At 31.9% G+C, this 22,723-nt stretch overlaps 1 protein-coding gene across 1 annotated transcript in view; it reads left to right on the top strand.

Annotated features, from left to right (window-relative positions):
• The window catches only part of LOC149419752 (glutamate receptor ionotropic, kainate 1-like), a 494,564-nt gene that overhangs the window by 433,274 nt on the left and 38,567 nt on the right, over positions 1 to 22,723 (top strand). The window contains exon 5 of the mRNA XM_089637538.1: positions 12,034 to 12,218. Coding sequence (XP_089493664.1) covers positions 12,034 to 12,218 — 185 coding nt within the window. The remainder of the gene's footprint in view (positions 1 to 12,033; positions 12,219 to 22,723) is intronic.

Below are 22,723 nucleotides of genomic sequence, written 5' to 3'. Positions count from 1 at the left end.
TCCCTGAAATAGCAGAATTAAAATTTCTTAATTTGTGGACTGTTGTTTTTATACGTTATTTTTTTTTTTTTAATATAACAATTACATAATATAATTACACAATATAGTACAGTTATTAATTACATAATATAAGTATTTGATGTACCCCCATAAATAAGCAGGGCTTGTGTGTATGGGGGTGTTGTTATATTGGTTTATATTTGATATGATTCAGTTCAACTGTTCGGAATACTTTGGTAGCTTTTGAATTCGTTTATATTTGCATTCATGTTTCTAATTTTTTCTGGTAATGAGTTAAAAAATTTAACTCCGAGATATTCATGGTTGAACTGTCCTATTGTTTTGTTATATTGTGATTATTGCATTACCATTGTTATATTGTGATTATTGACTGTTGTTTTTATATATTATATTGTGATTATGTATTAGAAAATCACACTATGGCCATTTATGTATTATATATATAAAGATGAGACATGAAGCGCGAAAAATTGGTTCCGCTTTTGTACCTTTAACTGACCTCCAACTCTCCCACCGCTCTAACTTTTAAACTACCGAATCGGGCCTACGCGCACTGCTTATCGCATTCGACCAGATATTAGTGCGCAGTAGCGCTAATTGTAGCTCTTTGGCTATGGTAAGGTTTTTCAACAAATAGGATTTGAACGTAGGGATCTTCCACCAACTCGTCGACTTATGTAAACCTATTTTTTATTATTCTCTATCTTAAGTACCCGCTAAACACCCGTTTTTCAGCAGGTTAATTTCACAACATCACTTAAAGCACTTAACCGCAAATAAACTAGAAGCCACAATATAGAAAAAAAAGGATACAGAAGAATAATATTTTTAGTTTTACGGGTTGGTTTGATATAACAAAAGGTGTTAAACAAGGCTGCATAATTTCACCATGGTTATTCAATCTATAAATGGATAATTGTATTTAAGAATTAAGAGAGGTGGGACTTGCTGATTGCAAACAGAATGGAAGATCTACGGAAGTAAGTACTATTTAAGTAAGTCTAAAGTCATGGTGTTTGAAAGCGAGAGTACGAAACCAGTGTGCAATATAGTTGTGAATGATGAATACTTTGAGCAGGTGGATGAGTTTGTGTATTTAGGGAGTATGTTTACTAGAGATGGGAAGACTGACAGAGATATTGTAAGAAGGTTAAATGCAGTTGGCGCTATCAACAAAATGTCCAAAGAAGCTCACAATTAAGTGCTGGTACCTACACTAATCTACGGAAGTGAGGAATGAAACTGGAAGAGAAAGGATGAAAGTAAACTGAATGCTGTAGATATGAGATTCCTGAAGCGTATGTGTGGTAAAACCATGAATGATCGTGTTATAAATGTGGAGATCCGCAAAGAGTGCAAGGCTGAAGTAAGCGTAGTGAGTAAGATAAAGAAAAGGACGCTTAGATGGTTTGGGCATGTAGAGCAAATGAGCAAATAAAGGAGAGTAAGGAGAATATACGATGCAAATGTGAATGGTAGAAGAAGTTGGGGACGCCCGAGGAAGACATGTCACCACCAAATAAATCAGATACTTGAGTTGGGCCATGTCAAGAGTCAGAATAAGAGAAGAGTATGTATGAGACCGAGTTGTTTGGCTGTCCGTTATCTCTGCCTACCCTTGTTTGTTAGTTAAATATATATATCACGATCAACATACTCATAAGCATACATAGTACACTTTCAAAGGCACACAGCATATTCAAACACACTCATATTTATACAATTACATGCTATACTAATACATGCGATACTAATGTATTTATAAACACTAGCAATATAAAACATCTTGATTTACAAACGATTTTTTAATATTATTTGGGTACAGCGGTACAATTTGATTGGCTTTTTATAAGCATTGGCATCTTATTAAACATAGAAGATAATAACTAAATAAGTGAATGTTCATTTCCCGTGTTTATTAGTAATTTACCTTTTATTGTATTATTATTATTAATTTTTAATTTTTTTAAATTATTTATTAAAAAGAAAGACAAACATTCCCGGGTTACGAATAACCCAACAATGTTTGAAAATCTCCTACTACCACCACAGAAAGCCGAAAATGTTGCTTGTGTTGTGATGGAGGACTTAGCCAGTCGAGGAATCGAACACGCGACGCTCGGGTGAGACCGAAGCGCTATGCCCACTCAACCACTGACCGGTCAAAATTTCACTTATTGTGGAAATTCTCAGACAAGCCGTAATCATTAAATATTTATATGTTCTTATTTTTATATGGTTTTAAAATACCGTTTTGGTCAAATTGACCTTGAATATAGATGTAAAATTTTCACAGTGTTTTCCTAGCTTATTCTTATTAGATTCAATGTATCTATTTTTATAAGACATTCAATAGTACATAAAGGTCTTCAATAAGCTCCAATAAAAGCTGCCGGTACTTTTAGCCAAGTTCAAATGATATTAGAAGAAATCAAATAAATTATCTGGACGAATTCTGAATTTTGATACCTTAAGCACATGTAAATCACTATAGATAATATTCAACCCATGTTCAATAGATTAATGATTGACAATCCGTGGGTTGTTTATCTGCTACCAATCTCACACGAGTCTCACGTAAGAACACTCCCTAAACGCGTATGTCTGTAGTATTTCATCCCTATAACATCTTGAATGACATTGATGCCTAATTCATCATCACTGTATCTCAGAACGTGAGCATAATAATAAAACCACCCTCGTCCGAGGGAGCTCTAAGTTGTATTACCTACGTGAAGGATTAATACATTAAATATAAATTATACAATCAGGAAGAAGATTACAAAGCCTAAGCAAGATTAAACAATTTAATTTGCTGGCTTACTTTGCTTACATCTAACAACAATGAAAATATAAATTGGTTGGACGTACGAAGGCGTTGTTTCTTGTTTTGTAATAAACTTAATGGCCAATACAACTAGTCTAGAAGGATTCTTACTTCCCTTTAAATTTTAAACGTCTTTTTATCTCGCCGTGTGCTGTCTTGTAAAGTGTTACAACTAGATAAATGTGGTGCAATTGCAATGATCAGAACACATTGAACGACCAATTGGTGTGTCGGGATAAGGGTAGAGAGAGAAAGATACGTCGAAAAAAAGTACGTATACATAGGTGCTGTTTAATTTTGTAAAAGATAAGTTTTTAATAATTCTGAATACAGTCGCCATCTATGGATTGTTTGAATAGTTGACTATTAGAAATGGTGTAAATCTGTGCTAACATTTTAGAGCTCTAATTTGTCTATAAGCAGTTGCCTTTTTTTTCATTGTGCATATCAACAAGTGTCAAAGGATTAGTATTTTTAACCTATAAAGGGACTGTTCCCAGTAAAAAAGTGTTCTTTCCTTCAGAAATTTATTACAGTAAACAGTGTTTATCTGTACAAGGGTCGGGCCCGTTATCAATAAATTGTTATTGTCAGCGTAGATATTTTAAAAAGCATGTTTTGTGATACGAAATAAAAAAAGTTAAAATAAGCTCCAAGTGTTTCCAGTAAAGTCCATAAACCAGAAAAATATACAGGTGCATTGCGGACTGTGAAAAAGTAAAACAGAGAAATTCGCAAAGTAATGTTTTAAAAGTGATATATCATTGATGAAGAAGATGATACTAATGAATCTAAACGGAACATGAAACAAAAGAAGATAAAGAGAAATAAAGGGTGCCGGTCTCAACTGGGAATCGAACCCAGGATCTCTGTTTTACCGGGAGAACATTAGGTGTCTCATATAATTGGAAATCGGATGTTTATCCTAGACACTACCTATCACTGTTTATCCGAGACATTAACCAATTACATTTTTTTTGTTGATGCCTAGTATTTTATTTACCATAATTATCATATAGCTGCCCAACTACTCAAAAAAGTTACACAAATTCGTGATCTAGGTGTTATACATGACAGTAAACTTGCATTTGAGGCTCATATTGATATGATTGTTAAGAAAGCTCTTAGAATGCTAGGATTCTTATTCCGTATTGGAAAAGAATTGAATAATAATATAACACTTAAAATATTGTATTTTTCTTATGTTCGCAGTCATCTTGAATTCGCTTCTCCCATATGGAATCCTCAATAAAATATTTACATAAATCGCATTGAAGCAATCTAAAGAAAATTTGTCCATCATTTAAATTTCGAATTAAATTCAAACCTTGACGTAAACAGCTCGATGGACCTTTATGGACTTAAGCCATTAAAAACTAGAAGAGAGTAATCCGCAGATATAATATATCTCCATAAAATTATCAATGGCTTTATTGATTGTTCTCCCCTTCTGTCTGAAATTAATTTAAGAGTCCCAAGCGTTAGAACTGGAGAAAAATCACTTTTTCATCTCCATAAATGTTCTACTAATATCAGACAAAATGCGCTTATATTCAGAGCCTGTAGTATATTTAATAACAATTTTAATGATATGGACATATTTACATGTAATTTAAGAACCTTTAAAAGATATGTAATAACTAACATTAAATAATGTTGTTGCTTTGAATCCTTTCCACTTACTTGCCTTCCAATTTATACTCATGTGTTCAATTTAGTTGTAGGTATACATTTATTATATTGTTATTATTGCTATTGTGTAGTGCTTTTATTGATTGCTGCTGTGTTTAAATTTTACAATAAATTTAATTATGTTTTGAATTTTAGCTGGTTATTAGTATATCAGTCAACTTAAAATTTTTGAAATTATTAGTTATTATTATATCAGTTAGCTTTAAATTTTTGAAATTTAGCTGGTTATTAGTGTATCAGTTAACTTTAAATTTGTATTTATTTGTGTTGTTACATCTTCTATTATGTTTTATTTATTATTTACAATATTGTATTTTTTGTAAATCTCTCAGGCCACGGGTACAACACCCTTAGTTTTTTTTAAATATTTTTTTTATTATTATTATAATTTTAGGTGAAAATCTGTTATTGGATTTTATCTTTATTATTTAGTTTATTCTTATATTTGTAAATAATCTGTCGATATTCCCAAATAAATAAAAAAATAAAGTATGAAGTTGCACTTCAAGTAATTTTTGAGATTGGCAATAAAGATATTTTATTTAAGGTAGTTTGTTATTCCAAGTCTCTATGTATCGCTTGGAATTATTCCAAAACGACTTTAAAGGAAGAATGTATCGAAGAATTTACGACGATGCTTACTGATGCAACAGTATAAAGTGCTGCGCAATAATAATTTACATAAATATTGGTCGGGTTATTGGATGTATCGCTATGGAGAATCTCATTCTGTTTTCCATATTGCAAAGGTAGTTTTGAAATAGGGTATTAAATTGTATCGGGAGAAATCATTCCTCTTCTGAAGTCGTCACAAAATAATACGTATTTTGTATTATACAAGGTTTCTTGAATGAAATTCTGCGTTTTTCTGCAATTATGTTTAGATGCAATGCAATGCGCACTGAAAAAATTAGGTTTGCTGATTTATTTTAATCCTGTTAAAAACTGAATTGTTGGCCGTTTAGAAACAAACGTATAGTAGGTACATTCGTCATGTCACACGTGTTTACGCATCTGTGTGTGTCCTGATAATATACAATGACGAAATGCGAAAATATTTGCACTTTTGTATTCTTACTTCGCCATAACACATTCGTGTTTTAACAAAAGTTTATTAGGAAACCTATCAATTCATTTGTTAAAGGCCTGCAATCCTGTTTCCAACCGAATTATAAATCATTTGAAGAATTTTTCAATCAATTAATAAAATTTTATATTAGTAAGTTTTCTCTGCGCGAATTAATATAAAATTGTTTTTTTTACATTAAAAATTGCGAATTTAGTATTTTTAAAATAATATTTTGAAATGCCTAGGAAGAGAGTTTCTGGCCAATATTTTTTTTAAAAAGCTTTGAAAAGCTCCTACTCGCGAACCCCTATAATTTTATTAAGTTCTTTAGATTATAGATTTAGATGTGTTTTTTGCATAAATCAAAACAAGCGGCCTTGATTCGTAAATCTCAATGCATATTCTGGATACTGTTTCTGATTCTGATCACCTGCGTAAGGAGTGCGTGATTTTGGCAGATTCCAAATGTTACATTTCGATCGAAGTGGATTGCCTTAAATACCCCTTTTTTACAACAACTGTCCACAGTGTCAACTCTTGAGGTACTTTTGAACGCCCTTTTTGTGAACATTATTTATGTCTTTATTCAAATCAAAAGCTCAGTAGCGTATACCTACTTTCTTTAATTATAATTACATTTGACTTGTCAAATTAAGCGAAGTTAGTTTTCAGACGTTATCTCATATTTTCTGTGTAAATATTCCAATGATAAAAATGCTGATTATACTACAAGCATCTACAATGTGCATTCATAACAACGAATCGATGATTATGATTACGTTGGTTAAAATAAAATCGGAAAATAAATAAACTGTTTAATGTTACAAGGATACGTGTTGTACAAGGATATCTGTTGAAAATTTATGATTCAACATCACACGGAGAAACCAAAAAAAATCATTTTTCCACCCCGTGAAGTTTTAATCTAAAACAGGTATTACGTAGAATCGATTTTAAAAATAATGTAAATGTACTAGTTTCCCGCTTATACCACCAATATCCGGACACCGTGTATAACACGCGTTTAATTATGATGGCACTTTACCGCTATCTTACAGTCTGTTATTGATAGATTGGCCATCATAATATTATTGTATGGTTGGTAAAATGCTTCAATCAGGTAAATATAGAATATTGTGTGTTGTGGTTTGAAGGGGTTATTTTTTAAAATAACAGAGTGCACCACTTCCGCTTACATCAATCCTTTAGAGTCATTAATATAATAATACTATCATATTAGAAAAACTGTTAATAATTCGTGGTTAATTTTCATTTTAACAGTAATTTATGATAATAAAACCTTCATTAATAATAAGTGGATTATTTTCGTTCCGCCGTTTTCGTGAGAAAATCACCTCAGGAGATCTTTATAGCTTATTTTACCTGACTTTTAACTTAAAACTTTGACTTATAACTAATAAATAACAGCTATGTTTGCTTAATATTTGCCTAAAGCTATGATTTATATATTACGTTATGAAATTTACAGGCAGAATTTATATGATTTATATGGAATTTTGATAATTTTATCGTACTCTGTTTGATTTGAAAAAAAAAATCAAAACAATCAGATCTTGATAAATACAGATAACATTGAGTTTAACATCAGGAAATAAACCTCTTTTTCAATAACCATTTTACAAAAAAAGGCAAGAAAAATGTACTTTGAAATATTATCTTCGTTTCTAAAAAAATGATACTACGAAGGAGGAAATTTGCATGTTTTCGCTAAAATTACTTTTAAGCTTTCACTTGACAGCTTGAGGTTCGGGATCAAGTATGTCAAATGAAAAATGATCACATTTCTTCCTTGGAATGTAACAACGAAAAAATTTCTAAGGCAGCGCGTTTCACAGTTCACTGAATTCTGACAAATCAAGTTAGTGAATACGTTTCCTCACAGTAACAGTATAGTATTTCTACAAAAATAATGCTTACAATAATGTATCGTTCTGCTCAGGTCATTATGTGGAACTGTCAAGATCAGGCTATCGGTAGGTAGGTAAATATTGTGGTAGCTTTATTTTTTTAATATCCGTTAGATTAATCAATGGTGTTGTGAGTAAAAACCCTTCAGCTAAGTGAAATTAAAGTCATATATGATTGAAGAAGAAGATAATACTAATGAATCTAAAAGAAATATTGAACGGAACAAGACACAGAAAAATCGAAAGGTACATAGAGAAAAATGAGTATTGCTTTAATAGGTTTCTTGATAAACTTTTGGTTAAGTTCGAATATATTATCACAATTTCGGAATAAGTGTTTATAAAAATTCTAATATTTTCGCATTTTGTCATTACATATCATCAATGATATGAAATGACGAAATTAATAAATTAACATTCTCAACTGGAAATCAAACCCAGGATCTCGGTCTTACCGGGATAATGCCTTAACCATCCCTACCATTGGAAAAAAATGTTTAAGCACAGTTTCATTTTTAATTTAGATTTAATAGAATTATCTTCAATGACATATATATTAAACTCCATATAGACCACTCAATTTGTTGGTTCAATTTGTGTGTCAACCATTTGAGTGTTGCATTCAATTTCGTCGGTTGCTCATCTGGGGAACTCACGCACCATTCCTCCTACTTAAAAAAAATGCGATCGCTCTAGTAACGATGTTAATTATTAACACAAAAAGAAAAATACAAACGTAGTAAAAAAATGGCTCATGGAAAGAAAAAAAATTAGTCGTATGATGCTACTAAAATAATAAAAATGTTTTTTTTTACTGTTTCATTCATTGCATTCTTTTCAATACATTTGAACTGCGCAAAATGGAAAACAAGAGATTCATTCCGGGTATCTTTGTCAGAGTGCATCTTGCATATTATATCCCAAAAGAAAATTAAATCCTCGTATAAGTTGGTTCAATCACTTAACCACGCTACAGACCATTCACCTTGGTTGGCGATTGGGTGGTTGGATGGTGGTTGGATGCGATGGTGGTACAACCGTTCTATTTGATAGCAACGCCCCCTTATCACATACAACGTACGGTTAAAATTAACATTAAACTCAAAGAGATTGATATAACCGCTCAACCAAATTAAATGGTCTGTAGCGCCCAATACATTGATAGGTTTATGTGACACCTCACAAGATCGCCCCTGTCTGTACAGTGTAAAGGCAGGGAATGTCACCATTCACTTGGGCAGCAATATTAGGCGGGTTAAGGTAGGGGCTGTAGGAAGGAATTTATTAATGCGAGTCTTGAAGAGGCCCGGATTATTGAAGAAGTAAAAACAAATGCCAGTAACTCGTTTGTCTGAATCGTTCCCACAGTCAATTCCAATTTTGAAAATTAAAGCTTATCTCAGTTCTAGAGTTCGTTGAACCGGAGTTACTCACAGACACAAAGATACACCACCGAAATTATTATTTTTAATGAATTTTATTACAATTTGTCCCTAAAGTTTCTCATTTTTAATCTGAGTTTCGGACTGTAAATGTGTTTTTAAGCTATTTGAGTTATCTAATTGCTCGTTAAATATTAAACCCAACCTATCTTTCAAGCAGCTCCCATTTACTTAACCACGAATTGGCTTAAAAAATTCAGCACGAACGTAAAATTTCCGAGCTGAAATAATTAATTACCTGGAGTGTTAAAATTGCAGGAATTTTTCGAAAATATAAAGCTCTTCTTTGTACCAGGAAGCTGCTTCAGAGACGGTAGTTTAGAAGTAAAACATTAAACAGAGATGTTATTCTGGAAAGGAAGTTTGCACGTAACTGCAGTTAAAACTGAAAGTTTGCTCATTTCCGGTCGGCGCGAAAGCCTCCGTGGGCTCAAAGGTATTGCTACTCTGTAGCTTTCAAATGTTCCTTTAAGATTTATTCTGAAAGTTCAAATGTAATGTAGCAATTACGTTTTTTTCGGCAGTTGGAACTACATCGTGTCGAAGTTTGAATTTTAATTTTCGACTGACAGAATTTTTGAGACATACTGCTCTTACCTCTGTCTTTTTTAATTATTTTTTGAACTGTCAAACTGCATAAGATTCTCAACTATTCCCAACCATCAGAAACCAGTGAGACTATGGCATCCCCAATTGCGATATGTTGTGAGGCTGTACGTTGTGGGGTGGCGAAGAAGATGAGGAAGAAGAAGGTGGGAAATTACCTGGCTACTCAGATCTGGTCACTAAACACGGCCAAAGCCAATTCAAATAACGTTTCAATTCAGAATATTGGTCTTAAACCAGGACGATACTGAGAGTATTTCTACCCCGGAACGTGCCGCAAATATACTTATGTGTACGTGAAATAACACAAATTAATCACTTTAAATTTACTTGCGCACGTCGGGATTTGAACCCATAACCTCCAGCTTACTAGTCGAGAGCCTTACCTCTCGACTACGGAGACCTGCAATAGTGTTACGAAACCACATAATAGTGTGTCTCACAGGCCAAAGAGAATATATATTTAGTGACTTATTAATGCTCTATCATTGACGATAGTCCTTTTCCTTCTCATGCGCGTTGCTCGATTTTGAAAAAAGACTGGTGGTCCTAGAACGATGACATTTTGTACGACCTATGTATGAAACCATTATACTGAAATATTACTGAAATTAAGCGGTCAATACGGGGATATGATTTAAAGCGTGTTGTACTGATTTTTTTAAGCGATAACATCAAAATGTTGGTTAGGTTAGGCATTATTCTCTTGATTCTGAAAATGATTAATTTTTCTGATATCTAAGGCGAAACTCATTTGCTTTAGATACTCTCAGCTTTGCCTTGACGAAACCACAATTTAAAATCAAATTTTAAATCAAAATAATAAATATTGTGAGGATGGGATTGATAAAACGAGAAAATGAAACTTGAAAAGATGGCAGTTTGTACATTTGTTTTCATCAAAAAGCTTTAAAATAATTTATAATAAAAACACATAAATTTGTTTTTGACCACGATAGTTTTATTTTCACTCTACCGGTTTCGGAAGATCCCTTCCTTCGTCAGGAGAATATTTAAAACTGATCTACTACACAAAATATTGACATATAAATACAAAAATGTTAAGTGTTTGAGGGAGGGGTGGACAAAGTGGCAGGGGTAATTACGGGAATTCCAGGAAGAACAGAGCGGTTAACTGGAAATATGTCAAGAATAGGACTATAAGACAGATTAATTTGGTTATTTATACTGGAGTTATTATTGAGGGATTTTCTGATTTCAAGTGCTTCTAAATTATCTAATTTTTTGCCTTTATTACTACGGTGAAGAATTTTAACCCCTGTATCTTTACTAAAAGTATGATCGGTGGAAATGAGATGATTGGCAAACTCCGAAAAATTATTGTTATTTAAATATCTTAAATGTTCCGTGATTCTAATATTTATATATCTAGTTGTCTTACCTATGTAGAACGATGGACAATCATTGCAACATAGTTGGTAAATACCTGAGTGGCTAAATTTGTGATCTTTATCTTTAGTATTTTTAAGTAATTTTCCCAAGTTGTTATCAGTATAGAACGCGGGTTTAGTGTTGGTAGGCAAATTTTTTGTACTAAGTGAAGAAAAATTGGATATGTATAAGATTTTACGCCATTGAAAGGGATTTATGATTTTATTATTAGTTTCAGGTGAACCAAATAAAAATGTATTTGTCGAAATGAGTTTAAGTTTCTTATTCAGGATTTTATCAATTAAGTGTGTCGAGTAACCATTATTTAGAGCAATTTGTTTTATTTTTGACAGTTCAATTTCGAAATTAACAGCTGATAGTGGGATTTTTACTAAGCGGTGTACCATTGAATGATAGGCAGAATGTTTGTGTGATATCGGGTGGTTTGACGTGTTATGTATAGTTATATCCGTGAATGTCGGTTTACGATAGATGTTAAATTCAATTGTATTATTTATTGAAGTTAGTGTTAAATCCAGAAAATTAATCGATGCATTACTGCCTACCTCTACAGTGGATTGAATGTTTTTATGAAATGAATTTATAAGAAGAAGGAATTTAGTTAGTTAAAATTCTTCACCGTAGTAATAAAGGCAAAAAATTAGATAATTTAGAAGCACTTGAAATCAGAAAATCCCTCAATAATAACTCCAGTATAATAAATAACCAAATTAATCTGTCTTATAGTCCTATTCTTAACATATTTCCAGTTAACCGCTCTGTTCTTCCTGGGATTCCCGTAATTACCCCTTCCACTTTGTCCACATCTCCCTCAAACACTTAAAATTTTTGTATTTATGTGTCAATATTTTGTGTAGTAGATCAGTTTTAAATATTCTCCTGACGAAGGAAGGGATCTTCCGAAACCGGTAGAGTGAAAATAAAACTATCGTGGTCAAAAACAAATTTATGTGTTTTTATTATAAATTATGATGAGCCACAAAGTGAATGCTTTTTACGATTTAAAATAATTCATTAACATATTATTGGTTTCAGTCTGTCACCTCTTGCGCAGTGGCGTGGCGGCCATATTTGGGCCTCAAAGCGCGCACGCGGCCAGCCACGTCCAGTCTATCTGCGACACCATGGAGATGCCCCACCTGGAGACGCGCTGGGACTACCGCCTGAGGAGGGAGAGCTGCCTGGTCAACCTCTACCCACACCCGACTACCCTTAGCAAGGTAAACATTATTGGTTTTTCAAACATGTAACACTGTATTTTTACGCCCCAGAAGCACTTCGGTGCTGAATCAAGTGACTTACGATACCATCGTCTGGTTGAATAATCTCAGCATCTCACTATAACCCCCACGAACGCTTTCGCAGTACAAAACAGACAAGAAACTGAAATTATATAAAAAACTATTAAAGGTATATAATTTAAAGATCCCCAAACGGCTCACCCAATCACATTTTTAATGTGTCTAAACCGACAGTTTATTATGCATCTCTGTTTAATAAAGCCTTTGAATACTTTAGTGCTCAATTAAAATTATTAAATGAAAAATTAAAATTATAATTAAAATTTGAAAATTTTAATTTTAAATAAAATTACAAATTACGAATTTAAAATTAAATTTACAAATCACAAATTAAAAATAAGAATACACAAAATTCAAATTTTAAAATTGTAACAACAAAATTAAAATAAAAGACGAAAGCTTGGCCTCGAATCAATTGTATCTACATTGTGAATTGTAACAACAAATTGGAAACAACAACGTAATTGTATTCGGCTATGTTTTTATTCGTTACAGTTGGGTACGGACCCCGGTTTTTTTTCAAAGGAAATCCTTGTCTTTCGGAGGAAACATCATTATGTATTTTATTCTGGAATGCTTTCGAACAGCAAACTTCTTTTTTAATTTATTTTTTTTTCTATTTAAGAATTTTTTTTTCTATTTTTGGTGTACTTTTACTGAATTTATTTTAAAGAAGAGAATTTCAAATCAATTTACGGATTCACTTTTAGTAGACTTGAGACTCCAAATGACAAAAAAATTCAAATTTAAATGTCTTCATTTTTTATACGCTTCGCTTATAATTTTAGTAACAAATTCAAATCAGTTAGACATATCAAGTTAAATTCTTTTAATCGTTCATCAGAAGTTGTATTTTTTTGTTTTTTTAATTAATAGGAATCATTACTTTTCAAAAAAGACGTATATTTTTTTACTCTCTTCCATTCCATAATACACGAGTAAACTTTAATAATATTATGAAATATTTCCAGTCTAATCAAAGTTAAATTCAGCACTTATAATAACGATCTCTTTGTGTAAATATAGTGAAGAAATACAAGTGTTGGAAACTGTAAGGGAACGCACGTCTAAATTTATGAAACCGATAAGCGAGTACGAATGAGATATCATGATAGTGAGACTTAATATGCTAATAAAATAGTATGCTTGTTGTGTTTCTACATCTTATTTATCTTTCCGTTTGAGCTTGTATCTTCTCAAAGACGTATTATACGAATTATACCACTTTTAAAGTACACGAATGACAATTTTTTTTTCAAAGAAAGACAAACATACTGGAGTTATGAATAACCTAACAATATTTTAAAATATTTTACTACCACCACAGTAAACGGTAAATTTTTCTTATGTTGTAATGGAGGAAATAGCCAGCCGAGGAATTGAACAAACTACTTCCTGAGTGGGACCCAAACGCGATGTCAACTCAGCCACTGAAACTCTACACACACTATTATTATTATCAATCGAGCAATCGAGAGTATTTTACTTGTTGTTGTTCGCAATATCCCAAAATGAACTACCACCACAGAAACCAAGTCAGAAAATTACCAATATCCTATTTATTTGGTTTTCTGCATAGACCCAAAGCATAACAGTAGTTGTCACCTCTGAATGAAGCACACCAAACAGATAATTGTATTGACCGCTCTCCACAATCCCTTAGGGCACTTTATCTATTGAATAAATAGCGTGATTCCTCTCAAGGGATACATCGCGTAAGGACTGAGGGTTTGTGCGAAATGTGTAAAGATGTCACCGTGGGGCCTTTTATAAATAATAGTACCCTTGCGGCGGAGGAGCAAAGATGTTCGCTGAAATTCCACCTGGGGAAAGATTGATACAACTCGGATTCCCTAGAAAGATAAGCTATTTTTTATATTATTTAAAATATTTATTTAAAAATGTAGGTGATGACAGTGCGTCTCATTTAATATTCTTAAGTAATATTGAGAAATTTTAACCATTATTGAAAATCATCATAAAAACGTTTACCTAGATTCCTAGATATTATATACACTAAGATCCTGATTGAATTAAAATTACCAGAGCTCACCATTCAAGAGTTAGTGCGGATTTAGAAATCAGGCAAAGTGATACGTTACTGATCAAAATGATCATTATAATCCATTATTAATTATTTTATACCAGGCGCTGCTTGTAATTTCAAAATTGAATATAACATGTGAGAATAAATTCAATAATATTAAGTTTACGTAATAATAATAAAATATTTAAAATTGTTCTATTCCAATTGTAGAACAATTTTCGTTCTAATCACATCAAAGATGAGGTCCAATTACAATAAAATTTTGATGGAATACAGTAATTTATCCCCGACGCATTAAATTTAATTTTTTCTTTATTTTAAATTCCGTTCATTACCCAAGAGACTTCATCAAACAAAAATAATTCGACAAATTGTTTGAAATACTCTCACCGTATTTGTTAGTAATAAACTTAAAAAAATCAATTGCAAGAAAAGCCTAAAATGTTTATTCCGTTTCGCGGAATTTAGCTGTATTAAATGTCGAATTTATTTAAGATTTTTTTTTCATATTTGATTTAATTGCACATTTTCAAAAACCCAGAAGGTTAAATTTTAAGCCTCGGGGAACGATTTCTAACGCAATGAAATAATACCCATGTCAACCATTCCCGATCCACGTCACTTTCAATCTTAGACATAAGCCTGTCATCTTGTTTTCAACGATTGATCGTTTCCAGCACTTAAAGAGATTGGCATCAGGCCAATGATGGTATAGGGAAAATGTGGTATTTATAATTTATTTCAAGGTTTATTAACTCTAAAAAAAACAAACATCTAAAAAAGGCGAAGGATTTCGATGTCTTCGAAAAAATGAATCACGGAATTTTTACACTTTAAGCAAATGGGGGAGAGGAAGGTTTGGCTATTCAGATCTGTTCACCAATCACGGGTAAACCATTTTAAGCAACGCTTAAATTCTTAATGGTGGTTACACCAAGGTGATGCTGAGAGTACCCATCTTCCACTTTGGAGCTAGCCGCAATTACACAATTAAGTATTTTTTTATGAAATCAATTATTATTTTGAAACAACACAAATTAATTAAATATAATTGCGTACGCCGGGCTTGAACCCACAACCTCCGGATTGCTAGTTGAGAGCCTTACCCTCAAACAAGGAGGCTGTCATTATTGCTTTAATTTTCAACATAATTTTTTATCAACTATAATATGCCATGCGAGTGATCACCTGTTTCGCCTGTCACGAAAGATCAAATTTAGAATAACAGTTTTAGTGAAACATCGTAAAACCTCAAGAAATGGATATTTGGGTAGGAGATAAACAATTATCACAATAATAACTCTATTCTTACTGTGAAACAATCTCAACAAATTTAAATAGGTATGGACAAAATAGTCAAATATAAAAGTGTTATAAATTAATTAAAAATCCTACGTTTGTATTTTTGCATAATTTTTAGTGAACTCAGTTTCATCAATACTTTTCGTTTAGAATATTGTTTTTTATTTTTTCATCTCGTTTCATGGTGGCATTAATTGAATACTTGGGTAGTTCAAAGGTAATCAACTTGGTCCTGGTCTAAACCTCACATAGATTGTGGCAATAAGTCTAAGTGAAGTTCCATTTTATAATTATCAAACAATAAGCTCTTAACATCCAATATATTTTATCATCATAAATTTTATGACTTTTTACGATATAAGACAGAACTAAATTCATTCTTTTGGTAACAGAAATACACCAAAAGGCTAAGCAATAAAGATGAGTTATTTCTAAAAACTATATTTTGAAATCCATACCTGAATAAGTTTCAATTTCCTAATGTTGAACTTCCACAGTAAATAACTAACTATCATAAATAATAGAACAGTTCGATTAATTTATAATAATACCATCCGCAGACTGATTATTTCGCCGCTATCGTGAACGAAATTGTAATACCTAATATATACCTACAGACAAAGTAGCAATGTAGAAATATTGTATGTTATAAGGGTCTTATTTCAATTAAAAACCACCACTGTACAGTCACATCACACGACTTACGGAAAATTCAGGTCTGAAAATCATACTAAGTATGGATATTCAACGGTGGAATATTGTAAACCAGTCATTTTTTTTAAAGTAAAAAAGAACTTAGCAGCTGAGGAAAATAAAAATCTTAGCATAAAAAAAGAACTTTGCCCTTGAGGAAAACCAAAAACCTCACACATGAAAAGAACGTTGCCCATGAGGAAAAGGAGAAACCTAGCAAAAGAGAACTTTGCCCTTGAGGGAAAGGAGAAACCTAGCAAAATAGAACTTTTCCCTTGAGGAAAAGGAGAAACCTAGCAAAAAATAACTTTTACCCTTAATAAAAAGGAGAAACCTAGCAAAAAAGAACTTTGCCCTTGAGGAAAAGGAGAAACCTAGCAAAACAAACTTTTACCCTTGAGGAAAAGGAGAAATTTAGCAAAAAATAATTTTGCCCTTGAGGAAAAGGAGAAAACTAGCAAAAAATAACTTTGCCTTTGAGGAAAAGGAGAAACCTAGCAAAAAAGAACTTTTACCCTTAAGGAAAAGGAGAAATCTAGCAAAAAAGAACTTTGCCCTTGAGGAAAAGGAGAAACCTAGCAAAAAAAAACTTTTACCCTTGAGGAAAAGGAGAAATTTAGCAAAAAAGAATTTTGCCCTTGAGGAAAAGGAGAAAACTAGCAAAAAATAACTTTGCCTTTGAGGAAAAGGAGAAACCTAGCAAAAAAAGAACTTTTCCCTTGAGGAAAATGAGAAACCTATCACAAAAAAAGAAGACTCGTTGTATCTTTTTTTCGACGGCCTCCGTAGTCGAGGGGTAAGGCTCTCGACTAGCAAGCTGAAGGTCGCGAGTTCAAACCCTGTGGTGCGCAAATAAATTTGATTGGAATGATTTGTGTTATATCACAATGTATTTATTTGAAATAATACATTGTTTCCTTCCAGAGTGGAAGATACTGTCTGCCCTGGTGTAAGACCACCATTCAGAATTGAAACGTTCCTTGAAATATCTTTCGTGGTATTGATGAGAAGATATGAATAGCTAGGTAATTCCCCACCTTCCTCTTCCCCACCTCCTCCCTCCTTCTACTAAATTCAGCCACTATTCACACATTCAGTCAGTAGTCTCACTGGCTCCAGACGGTTGGGAGCAGTTGGGACTCTAGTGCAGTTTCACATTTAAAAAAATCTACAAAATTAATATTATTTTATTTTTTATTAACTACGCAGTCTAAAACTTTATTTCATAACCGTTTACTTCGCAGACTATTATTAATACCGCTAACGCGGTGTTGACACAGTATAAATAATATTTTTCAATTTTCTATGAATATAAGAGGTGTGTATAATTATGCTCTTTATTCTAAGTAATCATTACAAAATGTTAAAGCACAACCTACAGATAAGCGGCCAGGTGATATTTTTGCTGAAACCTGTAATATTATTAAATTGAATAATTAATCTGAACAAATTAAACACGTCTTGTTTTTAGGTGGTAAAAAATATACCAAAGAAAGACTTTATTAGGATAAGCAGTTAATATTTCACTCAGAAACTTGTGCAGTTGAATAAGTTACAATTCTAATGTTGAACTTTCACAATACACGTGGTTATACTTTAATTTTCTTGTCTGATTTAATCGTCAGAACTGGTAAGGGAGAACTTTGTAATTAATTTATTCAGCCCTGAGGAAAATTTCGTTACACTTCTGGCGGCAGGAAATTGGGAGACAAAGCAGCCCTGGTGATTTTAAGGTTTAAGGGTGGAGAATTTTTTTCATTATGGGCAGGTGTTTCTATTTGGATTCGAATAAATCCCTGATTTATTTCTTGTAAACATGAAATTTTGGCAGGTTATCAAATAAATGAGAAATTTGTATGAAAACTGAGCTATTGTGGGCGTTGAATTCTTATATGCCTTTTCTTGGTATTCAGAAATATACCACGTATACGCTGGAGTTTGCAACTGCCTTCTACTTTCAACTCAAAATAAAAGTTTTCTCTGTTACAATGTTATAAGAAAACAGGTTTTTAAAAATTCTCCCCAATACTTCAGAATGATTCACTCCTTAATATGGAGTTAGGAGGACTTCTGACTCTTGGAAAAACTAATTACTTCTTTAAAAATGGGTAATGGTATAGCAACGGAACAAAAAACGTAACTCTGCACATATATATTAACAAAAACAGATTAACCTTGCAATGCACCTTAATCACAACGATTATTTTTTATTATTCATCTATTTTTTAAATTCCTTTTTTACCAATCTCTTTAAATATTTACTTTCTTCCTTACCTGCAAATATAAAAAAATGTAAATGGAACTTAACTTGTTTAGGTTTGATTTGAGATTTTCACGGCAGGGCAGATGTGTAATATAAGGGCAGATTACACATCTGCCCTGATGATGGACACTGAAATGCTGTCCGAACGTTGACTAAAGAAGGAGCTAGCGTAACACGACATAATACCCCCAAAACAATTCACTATAATTAACTGGTTTATCTTATATTCAACACAAATGTAAAATTAATTCACATGAACAATATTCGGTTTCCTAAATAAACTAAAATAAAAATAATAAATAAAATATTGTACATCTAATAATACCAAGTTCTATAATGCGTAGTGCATCAACTGAACATTAAAATCTATAATTTAATGATGAATAATATAAAATCACTTTCGAATATGTTGAGTTCGTTTTGGTGATTTGAATTTTTTTATTTTTTTTTTATTGTTTAACTTATAACATTGTTACATTGTACATAAAATTAGGTAATAATAGGTAATAGTTAGAACATATTTTTTTGAATTTCTACTCCAATGAAGAGTGCTAGCTCTTGAGCTTGGCGTAGGAGTTATTTTACAATTATTTCATGTTTATATCGGTAATTAACATCAATAAAGTACAATAAATATAAACTTAAAAGAGGATTGTGACGTTAATTTTGGTTGTAACATGAATTGAAGTTATAACATTTGAAAGGTGATATTAATTTTTTTTAAATATAAATTTGACCTTTTTTTTGAATAAAATAAAATCTGGTATTTTTTCACTTCTTCGGGAAGACTATTAAAATATTTTATGCCTTTGTAAATGTAATTATTGTGCATTTGTTGAGTTGAAAATAGAGGAATTTGGATGTTAAAATTATGCCTTAAAGATGAGTTAAATTTAAGTTTTTTTATTACAGTTTCTTTATATATTTGTAATATCGCATCTTTTTTGTAGAAGTCTTCAATTTTTGGTACTTCGAAAATTTTGAACAATGATGCTGAAGAGAATGTTGGTTGTTTTTTCAAAATTACTTTAATAATTAGTTTTTGTACCACTTTTACAGAGCTTAAAAGTTTTTGATATGCACCTCCCCACCCAATGATTCCATACTGAAGTAATGATTGGACTAGTGCGTAATAGACTTTTTTCAGGTTGTTTAGCTTGAGAACATTTCTTAATCTAATGAATATATAGATACATTTACTAATGCGCTTAACAAGTTCACATATGTGTCTGTTCCATTTCATATGTTGGCCTACAATTACACCGAGGTACTTTATTTCAGTTGTTTGGTTTAGTATGGTACATGATTTATTACAAACATCTTTGTTACATTTTTTGTTGTGTATTATTATATGAATGTTGGGATTGTTGGGGCAAGTTTTGAATTTATTTATTGTGAATGGTATATAAACTGTTTTTTTTGCGTTAATTGTAAGTAGATTTGTATCGAACCAGTTTTTTAGGATTTGGATGTCATTATTTGCATTTTCATTTACAATTTTCCAGTCATTACCCTTAATTATGATACTTTTATCATCTGCGTAAGATATAACTGTTCCATTGAGGTTTTGTTTAAATATATCGTTTACGTACATGATAAAAAGTAATCGACCCAAAACAGTACCTTGTGGTATCCCAAAATCACTTGTGAGTGGTAGACTAGATGCGTGATTAATTTTTACAACTTGTGTTCTTTGGTGAAGATAACTTTTTAGCCAACTTAATGCTGTGTCATTAAAACCCACGATATTTAATTTTTGTATTAGTTTGACATGAGATATGCTGTCGAAGGCTTTTTGGAGATCAACAAAAATACCACATTTTAATGATTTGTCTAAGGCGTCTTGTATGGTACTAGATAATTTAGCAATGGCGTCTTTTGTGCTTTTGTTTTCCATGAATCCAAACTGGTTTTCGTGAATTATATTATTAATTTTTATGAACTGAGTTATTTTTTTTGGCAATTTTTTCAAATATTTTTGCAATGTTTTATAGTAAAGAAAAAGGGCGGTAATTGGTTGGTTCGTCCGGATTGCCGGTTTTAAATATTGGTATAATTACAGATTGTTTGTACATGGATGGAAAAACTCCGCTTTGAAAACTTGTATTGATTATATGAGTTAATGGTTTTGATACTTGTGATTTTATACATTTCAGTGTTTGTATTGTGGCCCCATCAAAACCAGGGGCAGAACCTCCTTTTATACCTGTAATAATTTGTTCGATTTTTTCTGGTGTTGTTGGTTGAAATAATTCAAATTTATGCTCATTATTTACTGTAGTATTTGGGTCATTTGGGGTAATGCCTTGTTGGATTTTTTTAGCTAGGTTTTTTCCTACATTAGCAAAAAAAATGTTAAATACATTTGCGGCTTCTAGAGGTTTATCTTTACAGCAGATTTTTGAATCATTATGGTTTACATGAAAGCTTTAAATCGCCATGCTTTAAAATTAAAACTGTATTTATAATTTAACAATCTAACAATTCAGCCTGTTAAGATGTGAGGCTCAAAGACCCAAAGGTGGAATATTTGTGAACCATTAATTTTTTACAAACTTAGAGTAACCTAGCACAATAAAGGAACTTTGCCCTTGAGGAAAATGAGAAACCTAGCACAAAAAAATAAAACTCGGTGTATCTTTTTTAACACTAATTTTTATTTACTTGAAATGAAATGAATAGCTAGGTACTTCTTCACTTTTCTCTTTGCCACAGCCTTACTTTATCCCCAATCATAACATAACCCATTAAAGGTTGCCATAATCTCACAGGCTCCAGGTGGTTGGGGGCAGTTGGGACGCTTGTGCAGTAATCACATTTTTTAAATAATAATTATGCCTTTCCTTCTAGGGCTAGGTGGAGATGATAGAACACTACACATTCCCCTTGATCGTTCAAATTCATGCATTATAATATTTTCAAACTTACTCTTCCGTTGTTCTGTCTCTTGACTTGACTTGATGTGATGAATTAATTTATAAATACATTGGTATTAGTTATTCTAGCTCATACAAAGATAAGATCTATATCACTGCGACAGTAACCTAGCAGGTGGAGGGATCTCGAGTTGAATTTTGGGATGTTACAATAACTGTGAAAAATTTGAAACAGAAAAGACAGGACAAGATTCAGTCTAGGAATTGAACCCACGACTTCTTCGTTTCTAGGAAAGTACTCCTACCAATAAGCTAATTCTACCATATCAACCTACGCAAACTTAATAAAGTCTTCAATATCTATATTTTTTTCTATACATACATTACAGTGTCTACCAAATTATTGACATTTGTGTATAATATATTTATATATATATATATATATATATATATATATATATATATATATATTTTTTTTTTTTTTTTTTTTTTTTTTTTAATTGTTGTTAATATGGTGTTTGTTACATGTTATTACAATGTCTACCAAATTAATTCTAAATCAAATCAATGACTTAATATTTCAATTGAGGTTTTACTCATTCTGCTTTAAAAATACATCCTAGACTTGTAAAATAGTCAATAGATGTCACACATTAAAAGTAATATGGATATGTTTATCAAAGACATTATCTAGATTTAATTTAATTTGAGAAGAATCTTGCAAAAATACGTAAGATGGCTGCCAAAAAGCCTGCGTTAAGAAAATGAAGAAAGTGTCGATAGCTCTCAGTCAAATTCAGTTGAAATTACGTAAATTGATATGGTCAAATTAGCTCAGTAGTCACAGCACTTTCCAGGCAAGTAAGAGGTTCTGGGTTCAATTCCTAGATGCGATTGAATCTTTTTCTGTCTGTTCTGTTTCACTTTTCCGTTGGTTAGTTAGTTATTTTTCGTAAAAAGATTTTAAATAAAACTTTTTTGCTTACTTATCTTCTAACTTACCTTGGACATGTTTTAGATAGTTTTTTTTAAAGAAATAAATTCTTAGAAATTTTTTGCAGAAACAGTCAATGTGTTGTCCCAGGGGACCGGATTATCTATTAAAATATTCCAATTCAGTTAAATGCATTCTCTTGTATAAATGCGTACATTTTTTACTAGCCGTTAATAAACTTTTAATTCTATTTATTCCATCTGAAATGTGTGGAGTGCGCGTACAATTTTATTCGCAATATCTAACTTC

This window comes from Hesperophylax consimilis, chromosome 11, assembly GCF_061612785.1.
Source record: "Hesperophylax consimilis isolate HC1 chromosome 11, BYU_Hcon_1.0, whole genome shotgun sequence".
NCBI classification, from domain to species: domain Eukaryota; kingdom Metazoa; phylum Arthropoda; class Insecta; order Trichoptera; family Limnephilidae; genus Hesperophylax; species Hesperophylax consimilis.
This window is presented reverse-complemented; position numbering and strand designations above follow the sequence as displayed.